The 19,241-nt window shown below is 44.8% G+C and overlaps 1 protein-coding gene across 7 annotated transcripts in view; it reads left to right on the top strand.

The window, feature by feature from the left end:
* Window positions 1-19,241, top strand: part of palld (palladin, cytoskeletal associated protein) — a 490,195-nt gene that overhangs the window by 448,673 nt on the left and 22,281 nt on the right. For all 7 annotated transcript variants that reach the window (XM_073047881.1, XM_073047880.1, XM_073047882.1 and 4 more), the window contains 2 exons: window positions 1,005-1,137; window positions 17,709-17,916. In XM_073047881.1, the coding sequence (XP_072903982.1) occupies window positions 1,005-1,137; window positions 17,709-17,916 (341 nt within the window). The remainder of the gene's footprint in view (window positions 1-1,004; window positions 1,138-17,708; window positions 17,917-19,241) is intronic.

Raw genomic sequence — 19,241 nt, 5'->3', positions numbered from 1 at the left:
TCTATATGCAAGCCCAATACTTTTAAAATGTTTGGCTCATAAATTCAATAGTCCAGATCTATTTGTGCAATTGAATTTTATGCTGTAAGGTGATCCTAAAATTTCAACTTGGGACATTTGTCAATTTGCTCATAAAAGTACAAACGTATAAATCTGTTTGTCAAAAAATACATTGGCTGAGGGATGCCCTTCTGCCTCTTAACCAGATGGTTCAATTGTGAGTTCACAGTCCCAGTCCAGAGAAAGCAACTTGACATTCCCAATCCACTGTCACTGCCAAAGATACCAGCATTTGGAAGAGGGATTAACTGAGACTTTATTACAGTGTATAATCTCTGAACCAGAACCTTGCTGGTTCACAGTCCCACTCCAGAGAGAGAAATGCAAGTTCAAGCCTGATGTTAGTCTATAAGGACCATCAGAGGAGAATTACACCACTCAGCTCATTGAGTCCACTCCGCCATTCCATCGTGGCTGATTTATTATCCCTCTCAACTCCATTCTCCTGCCTTCTCCATATAGCCTTTGATGCCCTTACTTATTAAGAACTTATCAACCTCTGCTTATTGGTTAAAATAGGAAGGTGGTTGGGAAACAGAAATAAGAGTACCTAGCTTTGAATTCGCTCAAATGTTATTTGGTAACTGAAAAGCCATAATATGCGGTACTGGCAAAAGTCTTAGGCACCTTAGCTGTATATCTGTGCCTAACACTTTTGCACGTGCTGTACATAGACTGATTGTATGTACATAAAATGACACTAGGTGATGTGTATGTAGTGATGTGGGACCAGTAGCAACCATTGGTTGATTTTGATATTTGAATGTATTTCAAAGCAAAGTTCCTCAATCCATTGAGGTAACATAAACATTTCTTCTTTTTTCCATAAAATCCTCTTTCTGTGAATCATTAAGAAAATAGCCAGACCACGAGGTTTGTTTACTATTTCTGGAGAGCGGTGGTGTTGTTGAATGTCACGCTCTGTTTCTTTGTGTTGTCCTCAGACCTCGATCCCGATCCAGGGACAGCGGAGAGGAAGTGGAAACCATCCAGGAGCGTTTCTTCCGACCTCACTTCTTGCAGGCTCCGGGCGACATGGTCATTCAGGAGGGGAAGCTCTGTAGAATGGATTGTAAGGTAATCTGCTCCTTCAGACTTGTCCACAAGAGAATCAGAAACGTCTGTTTCCTTTCCCCTCTCCCATCTAAGGACCATCTGAAGTGAACTCTCCACACTCTCCCTGTGGCCACTTGGGTTTCTCCCAGGTGCTCTGCTTGCCTGCCACACCTTAAAGATGTCTGGTAGGTTAATTAACTACTGTGAGCTGCCCAGATATGTAGGTGAACGTCCAAAGAACTAAAGAGTGGCGATCAGAGGTATATGACAGGGAATAATAGAACATAGAAATCTACAGCACATTGCAGGCCCTTCGGCAATCAATGTTGTGCCGACCCTGTAACCTACTCTAGAAGCTGCCTAGAATTTCCCTACTGCATAGCCCTTTATTTTACTAAGCTCCATGTACCTATCTAAGAGTCTCTTAAAAGACCTGCCTCTACCACCTTCTACCACCTTCACTGGCAGTGCATTCCACACACCCTCCACTCTCTGTGTGAACAACTGAACCTCTGACATCCCCACTGTACCCACCTTAAAACTATGCCTCTCATGTTAGCCATTTCAGCCCTGGAAAGAAAAGTCTCCGGCAATCCACACGATCAATGCCTCTCATCATCTTATACACTTCTATCAGTTCACCTCATCCTCCATCACTCCAAGGAGAAAAGACCAGGTTCACTCAACCTATTCTCATAAGGCATGCTCTCCAAACCAGGCAACATCCTTGTAAATCTCCTCTGCACTCTCTCTATAGTGTCCACATCCTTCCTGTAGTAAAGTGACCAGAACTGAACACAGTGCTCCAAGTGGGGTCTAACCAAGGTGTTATTTTGCTGTAACATTATCTCATGGCTCTTGAACTCAATCCCATGGCTTATGAAGGCCAATACACCATACGCCTTCTTAAGCAACACTGTCAACCTGCACAGCTGCTTTGAGTGTCCTATGGACACGGACCCCAAGATCCCTCTGATCCTCCACATTGCCAAGAGTCTTACCATTAACACTATATCTGTCCTCAAATTTGACCTACCGAATGAACCACTTCACACGTATTTGGGTTGAACCCCATCTGCCACATCTCAGCCCATTTCTGCATCCTGTTGATGTCCTGCTGTCACCTCTGACAACCCTACAGACTATCCACAACACCCGCAACTTTTGTGGGAGGAAACCAGAGAATCCCGGACAAAAATAATGTCTAAATGATGTCTAGATTTAGACAAAAATAATATCTAATGCTCACAGCATTAGACCTTAATATTTATTTTATTTCAAGCACGGTAACAGGCCCTTCCAGCCTGACAAACCCCCACTGCCCAATTATAGGCAGTCCCCGGGTTACGAACAAGTTCCGTTCCTGAGTCCGTCTTTAAGTCTGATTTGTACGTAAGTCAGAACAAGTACATCCGGTATTATTTAGTGTCAGTTAGTCAAACATTTGTCTTAGTATATAGTATATATTTTACCTTTCTATGCATATAAAACACTTAAGAAATGTATGTATTCCAATAATTAAACCACTGCGTTGCTTAGTAATCATTGTAGCTTTCATCTGGGCAGGGCCTTTCACATGCTCCATTATTCTCACTTTATCCTTTAAAATTGTTCCGATTGTTGACCGACTGTAGCCTAACGCTTTTCCAATGACTGATGACATTTCACCTCTTTCCAAATGCTTTATTATTTCCACTTTATTTTCAATCGTGATCGCTTCCTGTCAATGGAACAGAAATACTGTGGGCAGCGGGTCCCAACCTCCACCGGCTCCCAAGGTCCACTGGGTCCTAAGGACCACTGCACTGAAATCCCCGGGTCCTAAAGTCCAGGAGTCCCCAACCTTTTTTGCACCGTGGACCGGTTTAATATTGACAATATTCTTGTGGACCGGCCGACGGGGGGTGGGGAGGGTGTTCAAGTAGGGTTGCCAACTTTCTCATTCCCAAATAAGGGACAAAAGTAGCAGTCAAATACGGGACACTTGTGTTTACCCCGAGAAAGACTACAATGACCATGAAGCCTTGTGCGGGCACCTGTGTGCGCATGCGTGATGTGTGCATACATGACATGCGCATGTGTGTACGTGCCGATTTTTTTTCTCTGCAAATCAGTTTTGCCTTAATCTTCCCGATTCTGTTAAGTGAAACTGCCCTGTACATACATTATTTCTACTTTATATAGGCTGTATATTTATCATATCATTCCTGCTTTTACTATATGTTAGTGTTATTTTAGGTTTTATGTGTTATTTGGTATGATTTGGTAGGTTATTTCAAGATCAACAGTGCATGACAGGGAATGAGGAAAGGTGCAGCTGACTCATATCATTTCATATCGCCAAATCATATCGTTTCCTCACGGCCCGGTAGCACATGCTTTGTGGCCCGGTACCGGTCTGCGGCCCGGTGGTTGGGGACCACTGCATTTGATAAGGTCCCACATAGAAGATTGGTGGGTAAAATCAAAGCTCAGGGCATCGGGGGAAGGCATTGACATGGATAGAAAACTGGTTGGCAGATAGAAAGCAAAGGGTAGCGGTGAATGGGTGTTTCTCGGAATGGCAGGTGGTGACTAGTGGGGTGCCACAGGGCTCGGTATTGGGACCACAGCTGTTTACAATTTACGTCAACGATTTGGATGAAGGCATTGAAAATAACATCAGCAAATTTGCTGATGATACTAAGCTGGGTGGCAGTGTGACATGTGATGAGGATGTTAGGAGAATTCAGGGTGACTTGGATAGGCTGGGTGAGTGGGCAGATACTTGGCAGATGACGTTTAATGTGAATAAGTGTGAGGTTATCCACTTTGGGAGTAAGAACAGGAAGGCAGATTATTATCTGAACGGTGTAGAGTTGGGTAAGGGAGTAATACAAAGAGATCTAGGAGTCCTTGTTCATCAGTCACTGAAGGTGAATGAGCAAGTGCAGCAGGCAGTGAAGAAGGCTAATGGAATGTTGGCCTTTATTACAAAGGGAATTGAGTACAAGAGCAAGGAAATCCTCTTGCATTTGTACAGAGTCCCGGTGAGACCACACCTGGAGTATTGTGTACAGTTTTGGTCTCCAGGGTTAAGGAAGGACATCCTGGCTGTAGAGGAAGTGCAGCATAGATTCACGAGGTTAATTCCTGGGATGTCAGGACTGTCTTACGCAGAGAGGTTAGAGAGACTGGGCTTGTACATGCTGGAATTAAGGAGATTGAGAGGGGATCTGATTGCAACATATAAGATTATTAAGGGATTGGACAAGATAGAGGCAGGAAATATGTTCCAGATGCTGGGAGAGTCCAGTACCAGAGGGCATGGTTTGAGAATAAGGGGTAGGTCATTTAGGACAGAGTTAAGGAAAAACTTCTTCTCCCAGAGAGTTGTGGGGGTGTGGAATGCACTGCCTCGGAAGGCAGTGGAGGCCAATTTTCTGGATGCTTTCAAGAAGGAGCTAGATAGGTATCTTATGGATAGGGGAATCAAGGGATATGGAGACAAGGCAGGAACCGGGTATTGATAGTAATTGATCAGCCATGATCTCAAAATGGCGGTGCAGGCTCGAAGGGCCGAATGGTCCACATCTGCACCTATTGTCTATTGTCTAAAGTCCACCATACTGAGATAGGTTAAATGGGACAAGTGGGGGCTGTGCTGGGTTTGGGTATTTGATCCTCCTCAATATTCCGCATGGGAACTTAAACTGGAAGTGGCAGTGTTTTTTTTACGAGGTCGAGTTGCGAGCTCGACATCAACCCGGCAAGAATGGAGAGCGCACTCGGAAGCAGTCTGTCACTGGATCGAACTCAGGAACCTCCGTTCTCCAGCCCGGTGCTGATCTCACTGCGCCACCAGCCGACTGGAAAAGGTGGGGGGCAGGGTCAGGGTGAATCTTGCTAAGAAAAATTTAAGCCAAATACACCAAGTTACACACTCAACACAGTGTCAACGGCAATGACTTAAAATGGCGGACAGCGTCGCGATCCGACTTAAAATGGCGGATGGCGTTCTCCTTCCTCAGTTTGTAAGTACGAGTTGTTCGTAAGTCGGACTTCGTAACTCGGGGACTACCTGTACACCCATGTGATCAATTAACCTGCCGACCGGTATGTCTTTGGACTATGGGAGGAAACCCAGGCAGACATGGGGAGAACGTGCAAACTCCTTACAGACAGTGACAGGAATGGAACCTGGATCACTGGTTGTAATAGGGTTACGCTAACTACTACCCTGCCATCCCTAAAGTAATTCAGAAACAAGTGGGACTGTCCTTTTAGCCCAATTTAGAACACATGCCAACACACATTATAGATTTAACAATGTGGCTGTAGGGAAATTAAAAGGGAAGAGGAACTGATGAGAACTGGCACAAAAACAATATTAGCATTGTGTTACTTGCTATTATTTACTTAATATTTATTTATTATATCTTTTTTGTATTTGCACAGTTTGTCTTCTTTTGGATATTGGTTCTTTGTCCATCTTTGTGTCTTGTTTTTCATTGATTCTATTGTATTTCTTTGTTCTACTGTGGATGTTGACAAGAAAAGAAATCCCAGGGTGGTATTTGGTGACGTCTATATACTTTGAAATTTGAACAATGGGCTGAATGGCCTCTGAGCATTGGACGAAATAAGAATGAACCTTGGAAGGATGTGGGAAGATGAACAGTAGGTTGACACGGGCATCAATGCAAAGAGCTGACAGAATACTCTGTTCAGTGGTTTCTGAGCTTTACGGTAGCGTAGCGGTTAGCAGAACGCTCTTATAAAGCCAGCGACCCGGGTTCAGCTCCTGCTCCTGTCAGTAAGGAGTTTGTATGTTCTCCCAGTGACCATGTGGGTTTCCTCCAGGTGTTGCAGTTTCCTCCCACAGTCCAAAGACGTGTAGGTTATTAGGTAACTTGGTCTCATCGGTGAAATTGGGTGGTGTGGGCTCATAGGGCTGGAATGGCCTGTTACCATGCTGTATCTCTAAAAAACACATTAAAATGTCTAATGCTGTCAGATTTGACCCTAAGGTGGCTGAGATGCCATAACTCTGAACTCATTAGTCGTTAATTGTATCTGGTTGAATCCTCCAATCAACTGGCAGCGTTTGTTTCAGTGGAGATGATCTTGGGTCAGCAAACAAAACTTAAAGTCTTTAGCCCTGGTCTGCTCTGTGATCACAAAGTACACTGCAGATGCTGTGGTCAAATCAACACGTACAAACAAGCTGGATGTACTCAGCAGGTCGGGCAGCATCTGATGAAATGAGCAGTCAATGTTTTGGGCCGAGACCCTTCGTCAGGACTGAAGAAGGAGGGGACAGGGGCCCTATAAGAAGGTGGGGACCGCTTCGTCGAGCACCTCCGCTCCGTCCGCCACAACAGACAGGATATCCCAGTTGCCACCCACTTCAACTCTGCTTCACATTCCCATTCGGATATGTCCATACATGGCCTCCTCTACTGCCATGATGAGGCCAAACTCAGGTTGGAGGAGCAACACCTCATATACCATCTGGGTAGTCTCCAGACCTTGGTATGAACATCGAATTCTCCAACTTCTGGTAATTCCCTCCCTCTCCCTTCCCCATCCCACTTTCTCTCTGCCTCCTCTTCTAGCTGCCTATCACCTCTCTCATAATTCTGCCTTCTTCTATTTCTTCTTCTTCTTCTCCTGTGATCGCTGGTCACAAAGGTCAGGTTCTTATTTCAGAGGTTAAGGTCTGCTGTTTTTATTTAAGTGGTTGCTTTCTTTGATCTCCGGAAGATATCCTGCTGGCGTGAGGCAAAGCCGACAGAGGCCATGTGAACTCAGCTATCAGTGTACAGTGTAATCTGAGTAACTCTGTAAATGGTTCCCTCCGCTCTGTATCGAAAAGTTGTGAGTTCAAGGTTAGCTCGAGGCAACTGCGTGTAAAATGGCAGCACACAAACAGGCCCTTCAGACCATCTCAGCCATGCCAGCCAAGGTGTGCCAATCTAATCCAGTCCCATTTGCCTGCATTTGGCCCATATTCATCTGAGCCCTTCCTATAAAGTACATAAAGACCAAGTATTTGGCGGACACACCACAATCAACATGGTGATGAAAAGTTTGCAAGTAAGTTGCCGAGGTTGGACAATAGCTCAACCCAACCTTCTATCCATGTACCTGCTCAACAGTCTTTTAAATGTTGTAATTGTACCTGCCTCAGCAACTTCTATGTACAGTACTGACTGGCCCCTGCAGGAAGAAGTTGCCCCTCAGGTCCCTTCTAAATCTTTCCCCTTCTCATCTTAAATCTGTGCCCTTTAGTTTTTGATTCCCTTTCTCTGGAAGAAAGCCTGCTGGCATTCACCCTATCTATATAGTATGTCCTCCATGGTTTTAAACACCTTCATAAGATATAGGAGCAGAATTAGGACATTTGGCCCATTGAGTCTGTTCTGCCATTTGATCCATTTCCCTCTTAATCCCAATCTCCTGCCTTCTTCCTGTACCCCCTCACACCCTGACTAATCAAGAACCTATCAACCTCCACCTTAAATATTCACAATGACTTGGCCTCCACAGCCGTCTGTGGCAACGAATTCCACAGATTCACCACCCTCTGACGATAGAAATTCCTCCTCATCTCCATTTTAAAAGGACACCCCTCTATTCTGAGGCAGTGTCCTCTGGTCTTAGACTCCCCCACCACAGGAAACATCCTCTCCACATCCACTCTGCCGAGGTCTTTCAACGTTTGATGGGTTTCAATAAGGTCACTGCTCAGTCTGCTAGTCTCCGGTTAATAGAGCCCTAACCAGCTTAACTCTCCCTAAAGTCCTGGCAACTTTCTCATCAATCTCCTTTATACTTTCTAGCTTAATGGCAGAACATAGTACAGTACAGCACAGAACAGGCCCTTTGGCTCATTATGTTGTGCTGACCTTTTAACCTACTTCAAGATCAATCTAACCATTCCCTCCCACAAAACCCTCCATTTTTTTCTCATTCACGCACCTATCTAAGAGTTTCTTAAATGTCCCTCATGTATCTGCCTCCACCACCACCTCTGGCAGCACCCAACACTCTGCATAAAAACCATATCTCTGATATCCCCACCTATTGCTCGTACATCATGTGCCGTGTCGTATGACCTGGGCGATCATGGTCTTTCCATGACCATAATTGTTCTTGGCAAATTATTCGACAGAAGTGGTTTGCTATTGCCTTCTTCTGAACAGTGTCTTTACAGGTTGGGTGACCCCAGCCATTATCAACACTCTTCAGAGAATATCTTTCTGGCGTCAGTGGTTGCATAACTAGGACTTCTGATATGCACGTATGACCATCCATCACCAACTCCCATGGCTTCATGAGATCATGATCGGGGGTGGGTGCTCAGCAGGTGCTACACCTTCCCCAAGGGTGACCTGCAGGCTAGCAGAGGGAAGGAGCATTTTACACCTCCTTTGCCTATACTTTCCTCAAATAACCTAGTATTAGCCATTTCCACCCCGGGAAAATAAATGTCTCTATCTGTCCATTCGATCTATGCATCTTATCATCTTGTACATCTATATGCATTAAGAGATCCATGTTTCAGGCAGACCAACCCTCCAACAAAGACCTTTGCCTTCATTTCCACAGCAAACAGCAAAGTGGACAGTCAGCTTTCACTGCGAGTAACAGCCGTGGCTGCTTGCCCAGTACCCGAGTGGGAATTGAACCCATGACCTGTCTACTCACTGAGCTGGAGCTGACAGTCCTCCTCAGTTTACAAGGAGCTACAGTGGTGGGAGTAATTGGGAGGGAGACCACATGCAAAGTGTTGGAGGAACAGCAGGTCAGGCAGCATCTATGGATAAGACATTTTGGGGCCAAAGTGCCGATTGTTTATTTCTCTCCATAGATATTGCCTGACCTGCTGAGTTCCTCCAGACTTTATATTTTTATTGAGATACAGTGCAGAAAGGGTCATTCCAGCCCTTCGAGCCACACTGCCAGCAACCCCCAATTTCATTGTAGCCTAATCACACGACTGTTTACAATGACCAATTAACCTACCAAATGATTCGTCTTTGTGTGTGTGTGTGTGTGTTTTTTCCCTTATTTAATTGCTTGCTTGTTTGCTTATTTCAGTAATGTGTAGTAATTTTTTTATGTCTTCCACTGTACTGCTGCCACTTCAGTTACTAAACAAGAAGGAAATTCCTCTGTTTTCACTGTCAAACCCAAGCTTCACGGGCCATGCTTCCTATATTTTTGCGGCATTTGTCAGTGATGATAAACCTGATTCGGATTCAGAATATCTCACGTGCCTGATTGCTTGTGAAGTTCAGCAATAAAAAGATTTGAGTGACATTGCAAACAATGAAGGGAGATTGGATACAGGTATACGGGATAAATGCCAGGCTGTTTGCACTGATACTGGGTGAGACTAGAACTGGACGTCATGGGTTAAATGTAAAAGATTAAATATTTAAGGGGAACCTGAGGAGGAACACCTTCACCCAGAAGGTGGTGGGAGTGTGGAACAAGCTGCCAGCAGAAGTGGTAGACGTGGGTTTGATTTTGACATTTAGGAGAAGTTTGGATAGGTCCATGGATGGGAGGGGTATGGTCCAGGTGCAGGTCGATTGGACTAGGCCAGGCATGGGCAAACTACGGCCCGGGGGCCATATGCGGCCCGTTAAGCTTTTTAATCCGGCCCGCAGAACTTGATAAAATTATATTAATAAACCTTGTTAACGTTTTTTCCCCGCAATTCTGGCGTTATTTTTTTCAATAAGCCTTACATGTTACATGTCATTTCTGTTAAGTGATGGACATGAGTAGTGCGCAGGTGCACGTACGTTCTCAAAATAAAAAATGCGCTCCAGATCAAATAATGCGCTCCGCATACTGGCGCGCTGTCACTGTTCTGTCCTTGTGCTGGTCGTTGTTGAGTTTTGGCACAGGGGACAATTGAATAAGAAGGAGCAGGACAAGTAGACCTGCATCTCCTACCGTTTTTGAAATAAAGACAGTCAGGAGGAGAGTGATGATGATAATACCTTGAAGGATAACAGAATTTTCAGTGCTTTAAAATAATAACTGTTACTATTAAAAAAAGCTGTATTTTATTCATTTAATTTTCAGTGTTTTAAAAGTCATTTCAATAAATAGCTAAATACCATGGGACTTCAAAGACAGATATTTTGTTGTAATGCATTTGTTCATTTTCAATTGAAATTAAAGCACATGTTTTCTACATATCCCATGATATTTTATTTTCTCTTATGAGGTGTATTACCACAACACTCCATCCATCTGCTCCTGGTCCGGCCCCCCTGTCAAATTTTAGAACCCTTTATGGCCCACAAGTCAAAAAGTTTGCCCACCCCTGGACTAGGCAGAGTAATAATTTAGCGCAGACTAGATGGGCCAAAGGGTTTGTTTCTGTGCTGTAATGTTTCCAGACAAAGAGTGTCCAAAGAAGACCTCAACAGTGGAGCTGGCATAAGATGATGACAGGTAGAGGAAGGATGCAGCAGTGAACGGTGCAAGCCACTGGACACTGACCCTGATCTGCAAAAGACCGTGTGGTGGCTACCCGTGCTTCGTCCTCCTCACATTAAACAAAGTAATGCACACGTGTTCTGCATTAAGGGAGTAACTCCTTAGGAGAACATCACACTCAACTCAAGTGATTGACTACTTTTCATGTTCTACGACGCTGATTATAAAGCAATTCAGCTGTGCATATTGCTCAGTAGAACAAGCCCTATCTGAGACTATGCAGTGTCCCATTAGAAGGATAAGGTTGGGGTTGGGGAAGCAGGCTGACGGGAGAGCTGTGGTTCTGGAATACAAGGAAGTGGTGAGTTAAAACACAATCAAGAGCAGAAATCTTCCAAGTGCTGGGAAACCAAAACATCAAATACTGTAACCAGCATCAGTCTGACCTGCCAAGTAACCCCAACACTTCCTGGTTAGACTTCTGATTCTCATTGTGTTACACAAGCAGAAGGGATTATAAGGAAGGGTGAGCTATAAGGTTTGTGGTTGACAGCCAAAGTAGAGAAAGCTCCTTTTTCAGTAATTAAAGTTGCACAAGGGTGAATAATCTTGCTTGATTGCCAGTCATTTATGCCTCTTTAATACACTATAAAAATCAAAGGAAGGGAGAGGCAGGAAACAGAGTGACCTTTGGGATTCAATTTCACGCTTCTTCTTGGATAACGTTGAAATGAATTGCTGGCTTGCTGATCATATGGATGTAGAGTCAGAGTACTGCAGCATGGAATCAGGACCTTCCGCTCATTTCATCCATGCCATCCTTTGTCATAGAGCACTGTAGTACAGAAAAGGGCCCGTGGGCCCACCTAGCCCATGCTGGCCTGGTTTTCTGTCCAGACTAAAAGGATCAAAAGGATCATGGAAATAAAAGGACTGCCAGTGACGAGTAGTGCTTTACAGGTATTAGTGTTGGGACTGCTTTTTATGCTGTATATCAATGATTTTGATGATGGAATAGATGGCTTTGTTGCCAAGTTTGCAAATGAATAGAAGATTGGTGGAGGAGCAGGTAGTTTTGAGGAAACAGGTAGGCTGCAGAGGGACAGATTAGGAGAATGAACAAGAAAGTGGCAAATGAAATACAATGTTGGAAAATGCATGGTCATGCACTTTGGTAGTAGAAATAAATGTGCGGACTATTTTCTAAACGGGGAGAAAATCCAAAAATCTGAGATGCAAAGGGAGTTGGGAGTCCTTGTGCAGAAAACCTTAAAGGCAGAGCCAGTGGTGAGGAAGGCAAATGCCATGTTAGCATTCATTTCAAGAGGTCTGGAATACAAGAGCAGGGATGTGATGCTGAGGCTTTATAAGGCTCTGGTGAGGCCTCAGCTTGAGTATTGTGAACAGCTCTGGGCTGCTCATCTGAGAAAAGATGTGCTGGCATTGGAGGGGGTCCAGAGGAGGTTCACAAGGAAGATTCCAGGAATGAAAGCATTATCATACAAGGAACGTTTGATGGCTCTGGGTCTGTACTCACTGGAATTTATAAGGACGGGGGGGGGGGGGGGGGGTTCTCATTGAAGCCTTTCAAATGTTGAAAGGCCTAGACAGAGTAGATGTGGAAAGGATGTTTCCCATGATGGGGGAGTCTAGGACAAGAGGACACAGATAGAGGGGTGTCCATTTAAAATAGAGATGCAGAGAAATTTCTTTAGCTAGAGTTTGGTGAATTTGTGGAACTTATTACCAGAGACAGCTGTGGAGGTCAGGTTGTTGGTGTATTTAAGGCAGAGCTTGATAGGTTCTTGATTGGACATGGCATCAAAGGTTACGGGGAGAAGGCCAGGGAGTGGGGCTAAGGAGAGGAAAAAAAAACCAGCCATGATCAAATGGCAGAGCAGATTCGATGGGCCAAATGGCCTAATTCTGCTCCTATCTCTTATGGTCTTAGGAACTAGTGGTTCCCAATCTGAGGTCCACAGACCTCTCGGTTAATGCAGAGGGTCCATGGCGTAAAAAACTGTTTGGGAACCCGTGGCCTAGACCATTCCACCTGCACCTGGACCATGGCCCTCCATACCCCTACCATCCATGTACTTATCCAAACTTCTCTTAAATGTTGCAGTTGAACCTGCATCCATTGCTTCCACTGGCAGCTCTTTCCTCACTTGCTGCGGCCTATGAGTGAAGAATTTTCACCCTCAGGTTCCCTTTAATTATTTCACCTCTCACTTTAACCCATGACATCCAGTTCTAGTCTTACCCAAACTCAGTGGAAAAAGCCTGCTTGCATTTACCCTATCTATACCTTCATAATTTAGAACACCTCTATCAAATCTCCCCTCAACTCTTAAGTTTGATCGGGACTAGCTTGGTGGACACTATAGAAAGCACCATACAGGGGAAGGTTAAGTAGCTTCTGCCTGTATTCCCTGGAGTTCTGGAGAATGGGACTAGACAGAATAGCAGTTCAGTGGGCCAATGGGCTAAAGTGAGAGCTCTGTGACTCTAAGACTCTACAATACCACCTATTTTAGCATAATCTGTAAGTTACTACCCATGCCTTGTACATTTATATTCAAATCATTTCTACAGTATAAATAACAAATAACAAAGTTCCCAGTATCAACCCCTGAGGTACATAATTAGCTGCCGTCTCCAGACTAAGAAGCAACCTTCAACCATGTCTGTTTCCTACCATCAAGCCAATTACTAATCCAATCAACTGTCTTCTCCTGGATCCCGTGGGATTGACAGAAAGCACCAAAGTCTTGAGGCATCTTTGACTGACCTTCTGTCCATACACATATTTTGAAGAAAGTAACCCTAGTTAGCATGTTTAAAGTCAGACACCTGAGGTGGAACCTTCCCCTTCATAAATACTGCCTGAACGGCATGTTGTGTGTGATGCTCAAGATTTCCAACATCTACAGAATCTCTTGTGTTTATGAACCCCGAGCTGAGTTGAGCAGCCAAGAGTGTGTTAGACATATTCAGCTTTCTGTGTCGACTTCCTCACTACAGGAAGGATGTGGAAACCATAGAAAGGGTGCAGAGGAGATTTACAAGGATGTTCCCTGGATTGGGGAACATGCCCTATGAGAATTGGTTGAGTGAACTTGGCCTTTTCTCCTTGGAGCGACGGAGGATGATAGAGGTGTACAAGATGATGAGAGGCATTGATCATGTGGATAGTCAGAGGCTGTTTCCCAGGGCTGAAATGGTTGCCACAAGAGGACACAGGTTTAAGGTGCTTGGAAGTAGGTACAGAGGAGATGTCAGGGGTAAGTTTCTTACTCAGAAAGTGGTGAGTGCGTGGAATGGGCTGCCAGCAATGGTGGTGGAGGCGGATACGATAGGGTCTTTTAAGAGACTTTTAGATAGGTACATGGAGCTTAGTAAAATAGAGGGCTATAGGTAAGCCTAGTAATTTCTAAGGTAGGGACATGTTCAGCACAACTTTGTGGGCTGAAGGGCCTGTATTGTGCTGTAGGTTTTCTATGTTTCTGAACAAAAGTCCCCAGTGCAGAATCTGTGGATATGCAAAGTCACCCACTGTCCACGTCACTCACTCCTCAAGAGAAGGACCTACATGGCTAAGGACATTTTCTTGGAAGTGGTTTATCGTTGTTATATGCACTGAGGTGCAATGTAAAACTTGAATTGCATACTGTTCATACAGTTTAACTCTTTACACAGTGAATTGAGGTAGTACAAGGTAAAGCAATAACAGACATCAGGGTTATTGTGTCGTTTGAAAGAGAATACACTTTATTCTGCATTCTTTTAGCAAATACGTTCTTCATCCCTTTACCTCTTCCACCTATCACCCCCTAGCTTCATACATATACCCTTCCATTCCCCGCCCCCACTCAGTTAACTCTCCCCAAACCTGGCCTCACCTATCACCCGCCAGCTTGTACACGTCCCCTCTCCCACCCCCCACCTTTTTATCTTGGCTTCTGCCCCCTTACTTTCCAGCCCTGCTGAAGAGTCTCGGCCCAAAATGTTAACTGCCTACACCCCTCTACAAATGCTGCATGACCTGCTGAGTTCTTCCGATAGTTTGTGTGTTTTGCTTAATAATAGACTGCATAATAATGATATAGATTATCAAGATTAGTTTTATTTGTCACACGTACAGCGAAACGTGCAGTAAAATGCATCATTTGCATCAAATCAAATCAGTGAGGATTGTGCTGGGGCAGCCCGCAAGCGTTGCCACACTTCTGGCAACATCGCGGCATGCTGGCAGCTCACTAACCCTAACCCTAACCGTAAGTTTTTGGAATGTGGGAGGAAGCCAGAGAATCAGGAGGAAACCCACAAGGTCACGGGGAGAACTCCTTCAGACTGGCGGGAATTGAACCCCAATCAGTGATCGTTAGCCTGTAAAAAAAAATATTCTAACCGCTACACTCCCGTGCAGCAGCTACAGAGAAAGTGCAAGTAGACATTAAGGTACAAAATCATAGCGAGGTAGATACTGAGCTCGGGAGTCCATCCTGTCATACTAGGAAACCATTCATTTGTCAAGATTTTATTCACAGAACCATCCTGCCCTCCACTGTGTTCACACATTTAACCTGTCAGTTCGACAGTCATCAGAGATAAAAGCTTGTTGCTGTGAGCACCATGTTTCAAACTACACCATAACTTAGCAAGTCAAGCTAATTTGTAGAGTATCAGATGAACAATTTTTCAGGCACTTGATACATGACTACCTCAGTAGCTTTGGGCAGGATCATGTCAGCGATGTTACCAAGTACACGGTTCTCCTTCGTCTCCCTCCCGGAACCCGATTTTAACCCAGCGTCAACATTATGTGACCAGGATCCTTCTCCCTTGGCATTTTGCCATTTCCCCACAAAGATTTTTTTCCCCCTTATAGTTCATTATTCAAGCCTGCCTTACTTAGATAAAGAGTGCAAGTGTGAGCAGAAAGAGTGGAAGGCCAGCACTTTCATCAAGACTTTGCCTCCCATCTGGTTATGAAAGAGTTCAAAATTCAAAAATTCAAAGTAAGTTCATTTCAAAGCACAAACCTAACCATATACAACTCTGAGATTCATTTTCTTGCGGTGAAAAACCGCACCCAACACAATGGACACGCAACCAGTGTGCAAAAGACAACAAACTGTGCAAATACAAAAGAAATAATAATAATGGTAATTAAATAAGCAATAAGTAAAAAAAAACATGAGATGAAGAGTCCTTGAAAGTGAGTCCATAGGCTGTGGGAACAGGTCAATGATGGGACAAGTGAAGTTGAGTGAAGTTCTCCCCAGTGGTTCAGGAGCCTGATGGTTGAGGGGTGATAACTGTTCCTGAACCTTGTGGTGTGGGTCCTGAGCCTCCTTTGCCTTCTTCCTGATGGCAGCAGTCAGAAGAGAGCTTGGCCTGGATGGTGGGGGTCCTTGTTAATGGATGCTGCTTTCCTGCAACAACGCTTCATGTAGATGTGCTCAGGGGTGGGGAGGGCTTTACCCGTAATTGTGTGATAAGCAGATATGAATATATGAAACCAGGTTCAACCAATTTTGCCAGACTAATAATTTAACAAAAGTGGACCAGAAACAGCTTATTTTCTACACTATTCAACACTACCAATCTTTGTATCATTTGCAAATACAAACCCCTAGCCATCAACATTTTCATCAACAAACAGCCACACATGAAAATAGGTTGGTAAGTAAATCATCCATGATAGAATGGCAGAGCAGACTTGATGGGCTGAATGGTCTAATCTGCTCGTTTATGGTAATATTTTGTTTCATGTGCTGCGTGTGATATACAGTATGTTTTGTGGGTACACTGTGGTCTAGAGGAACACTGCTTCATTTGGTTGTATACATGTACAGTCAGATGACAATAAACTTGAACTCATAAATTAAAGAAGGCATTGGGTGGACATTGAGTGCAAGAGTAAGGATGGCATGTTGCAGCTATACAAAACTTGGACTACCAGGTAGGTGTAGTGGAGAAACGTCCCTACCAAAGGAGGTGTAAGGTGCTCCTTCCTTCCACTACCCTGCAGGTCACTCTTGGGCAAGGTGTAGCATTTGCTTAGCCCCCTGGATCAGGGTCACATGAAGCCATGGGAGCAGGTGGTGGATGGTTGTATGAGCACCCAGTGCATATCACACCCTGGTTATGTGACCATTGACACCAGGCAGATGATCTGAAGAGTATTGATAATGGCTGGGGTCACCCATCTTGTAAAGACACTGCCCAGAAGAAGGCAATGGCAAAGCACTTCTGTGGAAAAATCTGTCATGAACATTCATGCGGGAAGACCATGACTGTCCACTTCGTAAGACACAGCACATAACGATGATGGTGACCGTGTACAGTTTTCTTTACCCCATCACTTGCAGGATGTGGAGGGTTTGCAAAGGGTGCAGAAGAGTTTTACCAGCATGCTACCTGGATTAGACAACATGAGCTATAAGGAGAGGTTGGAAAAACATGGGCTGTTTCCACCGGACCAGGGTTTCCCTACCATCAACCTGGGTTATGTAGACCCCAGGTTGGGAACCCCTGCTCTGGAGCATTGGAGGGTGAGAGAAGATCTGATAAGAGGTTTATAAAATTATGAAAGACATAGATGGGGTAGACTGTCAGAATCTTTTTTCTCAGGGCCATCATCTTGACATGCTGTTCTTGGTATGTTTTTCCCCAGAAGTGCTTTGCCATTGCCTTCTTCTGGGCAGTGCTTTGCAAGAGGGGTGACCCCAGCCATTATCAGTACTCTTCAGAGATTGTCTACCTGGCGTCAGTGGTCACATAACCAGGACTTGTGATCTGCACCGGCTGCTCATAGGACCATGCTCATGGCTTCACATGACTCCCAATCTGGGGGATAACCAGGTGCTACATTTTGCCCAAGGGTGACCTGCAGGCTAGCAGAGGGAAGCAGTGCCTTACACCTCCTTTGGTAGAAACGTATCTCCACCCACCACCCAGGGTGAAAATGTCAAATACTGGAGAACACTGTGTCAAAATCTGCTCTGACAGACTGCTCAGTATTCTCGTGGAGACACAGACTCCATGAGAACATGGTAATTCTCTTCCTATACCTTGTGAACTTAGATTCCTCCTTTTTTTTGTGCATCTGATGGAGTTTGTGAACTGGGCTTCCTTTGCAGGTGAGTGGGCTCCCAACTCCCGACCTGATATGGCAGCTGAACGGGAACCAGATCCGGCCAGACAGCAGCCACAAGATGCTGGTGCGCGAGAATGGCGTTCACTCCCTTGTCATCGAGCCTGCCACAGCCAGGGACGCGGGGATGTACACGTGCATCGCCACCAACCGGGCAGGCCAGAACTCCTTCAGCCTTGAGCTCGTCGTTGCAGGTAGGGAGGTTGCTGCTGCTCACTGAAGGGTAATGTTCCTGAGGGAAGGCCATCAACCTGAAGACACAAGAGACACCACCAATGCTGGAAATGTAGAACAGTACAGGCCCTTGGGCCCACGGTGTTGTGTCGGCCTTTTAACTTACTCTAACCCTTCCCCTCCACAAGGCCCGCCATTTTGCTTTCATCCATGCACCTGTCTAAGACTTTCTTAAAGATCCCTAAGAATGTTTCTTATAGAAACATATAAGATTATGAAGGGGGTAGATAAAATAGAGGCAGGAAAGTTGTTTCCACAGGTAAGTGAGACTAGAACTAGTGGACATAACCTCAAGATTCAGGGGGAGTAGATTTAGGACGGAGATGAGGAGAAACTACTTTTCCCAGAGAGTGGTGAATCTGTGGAATTCTCTGCCCAGTGAAGCAGTGGAGGCTACCTCAGTAAATATATTTAAAACAAGGTTGGATAGAGTTTTGCATAGTAGGGAATTAAGGGTTATGGGGAAAAGGCAGGTAGGTGAAGATGAGTCCAGGGCCAGATCAGCCATGATCTTGTAGAATGGCACAGCTGGCTCAATGGGCCAGATGGCCTACTCCTACACTTATTTCTTATGTCCTTATGGCCCTAAATCTGCCTTTACCACCATCCCAGCAGGACATTCCATGCACCCACCACACTCTATGTTAAAAAAAACTTACCACTGACATCCCGCCTATACTTTCCTCCAATCACCTTAAAATTATGCCGCCTCGTATTAGTTAATTCCACCATGGGAAAAAAATCTCTGGCTGTCTACTCCATCTATGCCCCTTTATCACCTCGAATACCTCTATCAAGTCACCGGTCAACCTATCCTCTCTAATTCAAACAGCACCCTAGTAAATCTCCTCTGCACCCGCTCTAAAGCTTCCACAATCTGGTTGCTCCAGACTGTGGAAGTATTGAGGATGTTACATGCTGAAGATGTTGCCCGGACTTGAGGACCTAAGTAATAGGAGAAGTTAGGAATTTATTTCCTAGAGTGCAGGAGAATGGGGGGAGACCTTAAAACGGTACACAAAATTATGATGAGTATAGAAAGGGAAATGTGAGCAGACATTTTCCCCTCTGGTCAGGTGAGACTTGAACTAGAGATCATGGTTGAAGGATGATGAAAGAGGGGGAACTTCTTCACTCAGAGGGCAATGAGAGTGTTGAATGAGCCGCCAGTGGAAGTGGTGGTTGGGGGTTCGATTGTAACATTCAAGGGAAGTTTGGACAGATACATGGATGAGAGGAGATCAGAGGGGTATTGTCCAGTATGCAGGTAGATATACAATAAACC

The sequence above is a fragment of the Hemitrygon akajei genome, chromosome 6 (genome assembly GCF_048418815.1).
Source record: "Hemitrygon akajei chromosome 6, sHemAka1.3, whole genome shotgun sequence".
Taxonomy (NCBI): Eukaryota; Metazoa; Chordata; class Chondrichthyes; order Myliobatiformes; family Dasyatidae; genus Hemitrygon; species Hemitrygon akajei.
The sequence above is the reverse complement of the archived record's forward strand: the minus strand, read 5'-3'. Positions and strand labels throughout refer to the sequence as shown.